General features: G+C 34.3%; 1 protein-coding gene across 1 annotated transcript; it reads right to left on the bottom strand.

Annotated features, from left to right (window-relative positions):
* Nucleotides 1-903: 903 nt before the first annotated feature.
* Nucleotides 904-10,601, bottom strand: LOC149955629 (growth/differentiation factor 3-like). The gene is made up of 3 exons (XM_090164573.1): nt 10,508-10,601; nt 4,869-5,341; nt 904-1,372 (listed from the first exon to the last, which is right to left on the bottom strand). The coding sequence occupies exons 1-3, from the start codon at nt 10,560-10,562 to the stop codon at nt 1,091-1,093; spliced, it is 810 nt and encodes a 269-aa protein (XP_090020699.1). The 5' UTR covers nt 10,563-10,601; the 3' UTR covers nt 904-1,090.
* Between the last annotated feature and the right edge of the window lie 220 nt (nt 10,602-10,821).

A 10,821-nucleotide genomic window follows, 5' to 3' on the forward strand; every position in this document is an offset into this window, starting at 1 on the left:
CCCAATACAGATAATAACCTTATCGCTCCCCAATACAGATAACCTTCTCGCTCCCCAATACAGATAATAACCTTCTCGCTCCCAATACAGATAATAACCTTCTCGCTCCCAATACAGATAACCTTCTCGCTCCCAATACAGATAACCTTCTCGCTCCCAATACAGATAACCTTCTCGCTCCCAATACAGATAACCTTCTCGCTCCCAATACAGATAACCTTCTCGCTCCCCAATACAGATAATAACCTTCTCGCTCCCCAATACAGATAATAACCTTCTCGCTCCCCAATACAGATAACCTTCTCGCTCCCCAATACAGATAATAACCTTCTCGCTCCCAATACAGATAATAACCTTCTCGCTCCCAATACAGATAACCTTCTCGCTCCCAATACAGATAACCTTCTCGCTCCCCATTACAGATAATAACCGTCTCGCTCCCCAATACAGATAATAACCTTCTCGCTCCCCAATACAGATAACCTTCTCGCTCCCAATACAGACGGCAATGATAGAGCCTCTCTTGCTTTAACAGGAATTGAAACAGTTGTCGCTTCAAACGCTACAATTAGCCACTTAGCGGCCAGCCCTAAGAGTTACAAAATTAGCCACTTAGCGACCAGCCCTAAGAGATTTGCCATTATAAAACAAGTGTCTGATTAGCAAAAGAAAATTCAATAGTTCAATTCAATTTATTTTGGTATCTTTAAAAGTTAATGAGCTGATCCCATTTACCGCTACGTGGCTCTTAGACTAAGTAAACTGGAAAGGATAATTTACCCGCTTGAGCTCGTCTACGATGAAAATGCGATTGAATACGCGACGTATTTTGAATTTCTTGATAAGCTTCTGGAATAATTAATTTCGTATAAAACATAAAAATCGTTTTTAAACTGTTGGTTGTTTAATATCAACATTTGTACGTGTACAATTATAATCATAAATAAAATATTTAGATCCAATATTTCAAATTATATTTGATAATATCCTACAAGAAAATAAACACCTTAAATAGGCGTACAAAAATTCTTAAAATCTTTATAAAAGGAATAAGTTATATTTAAATTCAAATTAATATTTGAGTGTACAATTAAGTACATCTACAGCCTTTCGCCAGGATATCCGTGTGAGGTCCGACGGTGATTCGTCCCGGCACGTAGACATCTTTGTAGACAAGGAGGATGCTTCCCAGCCTAGACGGGACGCAGGACGAGCTGGGAACGGCACTCTTGGAGCCAACTTGGTGCAACAGGGACAGCGCGATGGAGTAGCTGGTGTGCACCGTCGTCGAATGTTTCGGTAAACAACCACCCGAGCACACGCTGAACATCATTCCACTGGGTGCTATGATCCAAGAATCCCAACCAATTTCCTGCGGGAGGTAAAATTTACTCTGTAACAATTGATGAGCTTCAGCAGACATTTTCCTAAGGTGGCAATCATCATGCCTAGTCAAAGAACGGGGCCATCTTCATACATAGTCTAAGGAGGGTGAGGCAACCTTCATACATAGTCTAAGGAGGGTGAGGCAACGTTCATACATATTCTAAGGAGGGTGAGGCAATCTTCAAAGATAGACTAAGGGGTAGGGGAAATTTTCATACATCGACTAAGGTGTGGGATGCAATCTTCATACATGGTCTAAGGGTGCCATCTTTAGGCATAGTTAAAGTAATCTTCATATCTTTTTAGTGTAATTATAGCTCATGAAAAGGGGGCGTCCATGATATAATAATTACTAAGTGAATAGTGACGTAGGATTGACCTAATACTAAAAAATAAGCGCCTTTATGGAGAAATAGACACCACTTAAAAACTAATTGTCTCGCGTCGGCACGGCTCACTCCGAGCGCCTACAATGACGACGAGGAAAAGAGGACAAATTCGGACTAAGTCATTAGGCCAAAGTCCACCACTAATGTCTGGTCATTCTCGAAATGATTATCAGTAAAGCCTTAACATTCCAGAGGTATGAAATTAATAGAGTTATAAATTAGTATATTTTCCGTAAGATACATATCAGATCACATGGGTAGTCATTTTCTAATCTGACATACGCGTAGTATATATTCTTTAATTGCCTAAATCAGCTTAAAAAGATAGGTTTTGCATTTAAGTTTTGAAATAGTATAATCCCGATTGTATTCCTTTCAGCCATGTGATTGAATATCGAATGGCATTAGGTAGTTAGCCCTCAGTCCACAGGTTGGGAGGGGCTTCGTTATTTAGACGTTGGTCACGCGTCGCCGCTCAAACCACGGACATTCAATATACAGGACGAGACACTTAATGGAGTCGCCCATGTTTTTTATTCTCGCCTTACTTGTCCCAAAATCTGGCAGTACTGAAACAAAATTTATCAGTTAAAAGGAGAGACGATGTGAACAAACAAAATGGCGGAGCCGAGTGTTATTTAGGCGAGGAAAAAGTTTTTTTGTACCATTTTCAAAACCTACGAAATCATTTAGGTAAAGAATGGATCGCCAGGTAGAAACAGGTATGGTGGTGATACAATAAACCATTTATGAGAGATTGTTGTGCAATTTTTTTTAAATTAGTTTGCGAATGAATGCTCCACAATAACACACATTTGGTTATAGTAGGAATGGTTTCTCCTTGATTTGTTAGAAAATGAGCCCTAGGCTTAGACTTTTACGTTGCGATCTCTTTACTTTTTTTAACACTCGTTCCTTTCAAATTATTTGCTTCGCCGAGTAATAATCTTTTCTTTACTAATTTATTATTAGGATAATTTATTTTAAATTCTAAAATTAATATATCTTCATTTGTTTGCTTCCAAAGAGATAAGGCAAAGCGAGCAAAGTAGACGACTTTTACATGCGCTTTCAAAATCGTGACGTCACGGTTTGTTTACATCGACTCTCTTTGCGCGAAAAGTATGCGCTGAGACGTGGGATGTTTCGCTGCGAAGTTTTCAATTCAGTGACTCGTCCTGTATATTGAATGTCCGTGCTCAAACATTGTTTAGATGGGCAACGATTTGAATATTTAGTTATTTACTAGTTTCATTGCAAAGGCTTAACGCGACCTTTTTGATTAAACGATAAGATATAAAAATATTAATAGAAAGAACCTTTATTCATAGCTATTAGGGTTGACGCAGTTTTACAGATTCAAATCCCCTGACTTTCCAGGTTTTCCCTGACCATCTCAGGAGATTTTCTTTAACTTATTTTGTGGCAAAATTTCTATTTTTCAACCCATATTTTAGTAAAAGTTGCCTATTTGCAACCAAAATTAAATTCCCTGACATTTCCCTGATTTTTAGATTAATATTCAAATTCCCTCACTTTTCCAGGATTTACAGGTTTTCCAGGTACCGTGGAAACCCTGACTATGAACTGATTTAGCAGCAGCACAAGTATTTTATAAATATTACTAGTAATTTCCTTGGCTGGTTTCAGGCTAGGGTCAACAGCAAACAACTGCCTTCTGATTGGCTGATGGCTGATGGTGATGGTTGAGGTACCGAGAATAGATGTTTCTATAAAATACTGGAGGTCACGAGTAAATGTTTTTTCCATGTCACTAGCTATAGTTATTGAAGATATAGAGCACGCGCTGGAGTCGATAAAGATTTTGAAAAATTTCAAGTCCAAGTGCGAAACGCGCGTGCCAATACAATACTAAAAATCTTAAGCTCGTGACGAAAAGAAAAATATTTCTAACTTTTGATTGTTATATTTTATGGAAACACCTATATAGGAAAGCAGACATTTTGACCCCATCCACAGACCAGTAACATCCTAGATGGTTAATTAATTTATGAAAGGATAAAAACTTTGTTTACAAAGTTTTTATCCTTTCATAAATTATCAATCGCATATTGTACGTGCAAACATACTAAGCCTTAGATGGTTAATTGTAGTAGATAGGATGTTATTAATCTGTACCCCATCCTCGCATACTTTGTAGAAGAATTTCGTCTGCTTTCGATTTTTCGTAAGTTCGTAGCTATCTTTCACAGACACGACAAACGATGGCCGTTTAGGTTTTGTGACTTAGAGCAGACGAACTAACACAACGAAGTATGTGAGGATGGAACCAAAGGCACGGCTAATGCTATTTTTCCGTATTCTTAAAAGGTATAAAACCTCAGGTATTTGGTGTGGAACACCAACGTGTGCACCTCTTGCCGCTCTTAATTTGAAAAATTGAAGGGGTCTTCCATAAAGATTGCTTTGCAGTTTATATTCCATTTAAAAAGCTGAATGTATTCTGGTTTAAGTTATCAGGTCTACAAATAATAGCTAACCACGAGAACAATTAAGTCAATCACCAGAAATTACCGAAACAATTTTGAGAAATCACAGAACATTTTTCCGAAAATCAGCAACTAACTGTACAAAATGTTTATGAATTTGTTCATTATATTAAAAGGTATTAACCCCATTTGTAGTTTTCGCAGAGTACAAACTAGCAAATCTCATCCAATTTCTTTAAGTGGGAAGACTACTGTGGCACTATTTCAAGCTAAACTCTTTTAATTTTGTATTTTAACTTATAAAAGTAATATTTAAGTGTAGAACAGCCTCTTGTTTAGTGCCTAAAATAATTTTGACAATTTTAAATTTAAAGTTATTACGTTTTGATTCGGACTCCGGAGCTAAACAAGTTGGGCAAGCGCCCAAACTACCCTTTTGTTAGAACCTTATATCTCGTTAACTATTAATATTAGAATTATCAAAATTATTTTAAGCACTAGAGGAAAGTTCAGCCTAATAAGAAAAATATAATTCAATTATGTAATTGTTAAAACCGAAACGTTCAGCTTGAACGAAAAAGAGGCGTTTACTGTATTCTCCCCCCTTAACGCTTTAGGATTAAAACCATTAATTGGTACTTACAGTGAAATTGAGGTAAATGTTAGAAAGATGACAGCTCTGCTCGTAAGACACTCCCCGCTTGCTTCTAGGTTTGATTTCAGTAGCGTTGAGTGGGTTTTGTGTTTGGCATTCGACTGATGCCTTTTGATACGAAATGATGAAAGCGTGGGTTAGACAGGGAAATCCCTCTTCGGCGTTGGATGAGGCCAGAAAGGTGAGAGTTTCTTCGGCCCAATTTTTCCAGATGTCCGAAACGTCCCAGATCTTTTCGTGGCGTTCCCTAACTACCGGGAACTCCGAGGAACGGACATGTTTCAGTCTGATGTAAAATTCCCGCAGACGGTGCACACGGATATGTCTGTATTGGGTGTTTCTAAGGTTGTTGGAGAATACCAATCGTAGTTCCGAGTACGTCATGTCCTCAGTGGAGAGGTTAGCTTTCAGTTGAGAAGGGAATGATATCAAGTAGTTGCCGTCTTCTCGCTTATTTATATCTGAAAGACATTTTAATAAAGTAAATCGTTCCTTGCGAATTAAAAGTGTATAGCCGGAGCATTAAAAGAACACACAACTAAATAGAGTGTTGTCGTCTGAAACCCTACGACGTCACCATTGTAATTTGACTATTGATAAAAAACGGTAACTGTCATGGCGGCCACTATTAACACTACAGCTGTGACGTTACAAATTTTCAAAATCGTATCAGACGACAACACTCTATACGGTTAATAAGAACACTTCAGTATTTAAAGAAAACTAAGTTTTAATCAGGATAAAGGTTAATGATAAAACAAAACTGTGATGAGCGGCGGCATGTCAGGCACCCGAGACCAGAACGCAACTCCCACGCACAGTGATGCGAGGTCGCGGAAATCTAATTTCCCTTTCCCACCCTTGAAACTTTCCTTATTGGAATAAAATTTCCCTAGTTTTCCAAAACACTAAAAATAATGATAATTGCGTAAAGCAATTACTTTTGACGTTTTAAAACAAAAATAACAAATGTCCTGAAGAAAATAATACCTTAATTTTCCCCTCGCAATGAATAAAAACTAGGAACAATTTTAGCAGTATAAAAATCACAGTTTTTATCAGACGACTTTCCAAATTGCCAATAACAAAATTGGGAATTGTTATCCGGCTTTTTCAAACGGCTGCTAAGATAGGGCCTCTCGAAAATTCGGGTCTCATTCGGTAAATTCTAAAATGCCTAATTAATCAATATTATTAATCCGGCATATAACCACAGCGTTCCAACAACTCGTTAAATATATATATATATATATATGCTTATTGTGTTACCCGCAATGAAACGACGAAAGTTGTTTTTTCCTCAACAATAAGATATTATTTCTCGGTCGCCTCGAGCATTTTAGAATTTTCCGAATGAGACCCGAATGTTCGATAGGCAGCCGTTTGACAAAGCCGGATAACAATGGCACTTTCTACATATGAATCGACCCTTTAAAATCCAAAACTTCAGGTTTCAGGGGCGTAAAATCATTATTAAAAAAGTTGTCAAAAACGATATTTGGTGTTTCCGGCGGATATGAAAATAAAATTGGTTTCAACTTTCTATCATTCATAGTTTTTGAGATAATCGCAAATAAGTGCAAAAATCCCAACGGCCGAAGACTTATTTAACAGAGTGTACATTAATTATTTATTTTTAAATATAAATTTACAATTGTTTATATAGAAAATATTGAAAATAATATTATAGTTAGATATCCAGTAATTACATTTTCTAGTCACAAGGCGTTATTTACCTGCTAAAACATGGATAAGAATGAAATATAAATGTTAGAAATGTTTAGGTTAACTTTTCATTTAATAAACTAATAATTAAAGTAAATAATATAAATATTAATATAATCTTAAATATGTATAATAGTACGTTTTAATAGTAATTAACTACAGTAATTACTTTTACCATAAGTAGCATAGTTCAATATTACTTATGCCTTTATTAAGTTACTCATATCAGTGGCGTAGTCCGAAATTCGTCAAGGGAGGGGTCGAAGTATGTTATCATTTGGCTAGTTTGATTTTCAGCTTTCTTCGCCATTAATAGATGGCACCACGCTTTCCAGTATATTCGTTTTTTCAAAAAAATCGATTAAAATCTTTACCACCTCTAATAACAAGGGCCTTCTCATAATACAGGTGGCAATGATAAAGCCCAAGGTTCCTATAAGTACAAACGCATTATAGCCGACCGCTGCTTTAAATTTTACCCCAAAGCTATAACAATTTCACTTACAGTAGACGCGGTTCTAGGAGGTCCTTCCCCCCCCCCCCCCTATTATTTCCTGAAGTATGGGCCCACCTAAGAATAATTTTCTAGAACCGTGCCTATTTACGGCTTTTGGTTTTAATTAATAAAAGCATTTTTAAAATCGAATGTCAAATAAAATTATGAATTATTATAAGTATATAATATATTTCTACGAGATAAGTATCCCTCTTCCTCTAAGGCTAATGTTATTTTCTTGAAACCTTCGAAAGTTTCGTTGGATTTTTCAAATCGCGTTTCGGAAAAAATCTAGTTCAGATCGAAAAACGTCATATATTAACTTTCTAGAACTATTTCATCGGCAAAATATATGGTTTTAAAATATCCCTAAGCAGTCTAGATGGCGTAACGGCGCTAACTTCTCCGAGGTAGCGCCTATGATCTAGCGTCTGCTACAGTCAAATTAAAAAGTCATAAATAAACGATGCAATAATTATATTAAAATGCAAGTTTCATTATTTATAAATAAATCAATTCTTCCTGACTTGACTAGAACGCGTAACATTTTATTTTAATAAATATTAGATTGTTAAATATTCATATTTAATAATAATAATTTACTAAAATACCAGGGACATATTCTGGCTAGCCCCCGAAATTTCATTGGATATTTCAAGTAGAAATAATGGGGTGGCGGAGTGGTTAGCACTAGAGAGCTGCAACGGAGCGGAAATTATTCCGTTTCCGCGGACTCCGTTCCGTTTCGCGGCGCTGGAACGGAATCGGAGCTAATTTATAAGAAAGTAGAGGAACGGAATGGAATCGGAGCAAATTTCCGAAAATTTGTTGTATCGGAACGGAATCGGAGCAAAATTCCGAAAAATCGTTGTAACGGAACGGGATCGGAGCAAATTTCCGAAAAATCTTGGTAACGGAACCGGATTGGAGCAAAATTCCGAAAAATCTTTGTAACGGAACGGGATCGGAGCAAATTTCCGAAACAATCTTTGTAACGTAACGGGATCGGAGCAAATTTCCGAAAAATCATTTTAGCGGAACGGGATCGGAGTAAAATTTTCCAAAACCTTTGTAATAGAACGGGATCGGAGCAAAATTCCGGAAAAAAACCTCATATATTGAAGCATGGACACTGTTTTCATTTCTCTCTTGGCTGCTGATTGGGTCTCCCACTTTTCCAGACAGTGAGATCATAATCCCCCTTCTTCACCGGCTCGTGGGAAACATAACTGCAACTGAAGCCTTTTTCTCTACGACAACGTTGCGTACATCAATGCGAAGAATCGCAAAAGGTACAAAGGCCGTTTAACGAAAAGGGGGAATAAATTGGCGGGGTAACCCAGCTTACGGTAAAGTTTTAGTTTTACATTCAATTCAATATAAATAATAATTGTTTCTGTAAATTTCTGTATTCAGGTAAATAAAATAATTTTTCCTCATTTTTCAAGACTATAGACTCTTAAACGCGCCTTCCCAATCGACCGCCATTACCTTACAGTCTACGGGGAGGGTGATGAGAAAACCGGTTTTGGGGGATGAAATTTCTGCGGTAGAGGGCTGGCTCGTTGGTTGTCTGTACGATAATGGCGGCGCCCAGTAAACGTTTCTAAAAAGAGTGTATACTGAGGGAAAGCAAAATATTAAACGGGAGCGGAAACTGAGCATTACGTAATAAGCCCCATTTTCATGCTCGCTGGTAAGCGTGAAAATAAAGCTCGAGCCCCAGAGCCCCCACGGGATCGCCGTCACTAGAAGAGGTTAACGGTAATAGTTAGTGTAGGCAGCTGTTGACTCGAACGCCTGGCATGCAGGGCTTGCCAACACCCTCCTACGCATTGTAACCCGGCCACCTGCATTAATGGCTTCAAAAGTCGCATGATGACTTAGGCCTATGGTGGTGCCTTGGGTATTAGCCTAGCTGATTATTATAAATATGAGTTTAATTGTAGTGGTATTATTCTTACAAAGCAGCCCCATTATTAGATCAAAACGAAAAATGGTACATTCGAAATGTTTCTCCCATAATATCGCGATAAAGGGCCATACAATCGTTCCAAATATTCTGGGATCATTTTAGGTCACAATTTATTTAAATATTAAACTATTATACTTTTGGAAATATTTTTTTTAAATATATAATTATTTAAAAAATATTAATAAATAAATTATTATATTATTATTTAAATATATTATTATATTATTATTTTAAAATATTATTATATTATTATTTTAAAATATTATTATATTATTATTTAAATATATTATTATACAATTATTTAAATTTATTATTATATTATTATTTAAATATATTATTATACAATTATTTAAATATATTATATTATTATTTAAATATATTATTATATTATTTAAATATATTTTTATATTATTTAAATATATTTTTATATTATTACATAAATATATTAATATATGAGTATATTATTATTTAAATATATTTTTATATTATTACTTAAATATATTAATATATTATTACTTAAATATATTATTATATTATTATTTAAATATATTATTATATTATTATTTAAATATATTATTATATTATTATTTAAATATATTATTATATTATTATTTATAAAATTATTATACTATTATTTAAATATATTATTATATTATTATTTATAAAATTATTATACTATTATTTAAAAATATTATTGTATTATTATTTAAACAATTATTATACTATTTAAATATATTATTATATTATTATTTTAATATATTATTATATTATTATTTTAATATATTATTATATTATTATTTTAATATATTATTATATTATTATTATAAATGTGTACACAACGGAGACTGCGATAGTATGGCGTATTTAAAGGCCAGGTGTGGAACTTTCTTATCGAAGCCGTGTATGTCCAGAAGTATTAAATAAGTGTGGCACTTACTTATAGAAGCCGTGTATGTCCAGAAGTAATAAATAAGTGTAGCACTTTCTTATCGAATATATTATTATATTATTACTGAAATATATTATTCTATTATCATTTAAATATATTATTATATTATCATTTAAATATATTATTATATTTTCAATTAAATATATTATTATATTACCATTTAAATATATTATTATATTATCATTTAAATATATTATTATATTATTATTTAAATATATAATTATATTTCCCTTTAAATATATTATTATATTATCATTTAAATATATTATTATATTATTATTTAAATATATCGCGATAATGGGCCAAAGAATCGTTCCAAATATTCTGGGATAATTTTAGGTGGTTCAACCCATTCGATAACGTTCGATTTATCGGTAACAATTTATTAAAATATTAAAATATTATACTTTGGAAATATTTTATATTTCTAAATGAATAACGGGAAACTAAAGCAAACGAGAATTATAAGTAAAAGCCAATACCTTGTGATATGATAGCCTTCACTTGTCTTTCCGAACAGGAATGTAATTGGTTCATGGATTCGTATATTTTGGTCAAAACGCGCGGTACGAAGTCTTTGTCAATGTCCTCAAAGTCGTCCGAATTGGAATCCAAGGCGTCGTCGATTATCAGAGCGAAGCCGCAAAGGACGAATGCCAAGAGCGTAATTACAATACTTAATTGGCGGAATATCATTTTAAAGATTAATAAATAACTAAGTGATCTGGGCGCTGGTGGATTAAGTCCGTCACAGACGAGTTGGCGACTTCAACTATATTGAAATAATCGAATGGAA

Source organism: Leiobunum rupestre, chromosome 2, assembly GCF_980474605.1.
Source record: "Leiobunum rupestre chromosome 2, qqLeiRupe1.1.hap1, whole genome shotgun sequence".
Taxonomy (NCBI): Eukaryota; Metazoa; Arthropoda; class Arachnida; order Opiliones; family Sclerosomatidae; genus Leiobunum; species Leiobunum rupestre.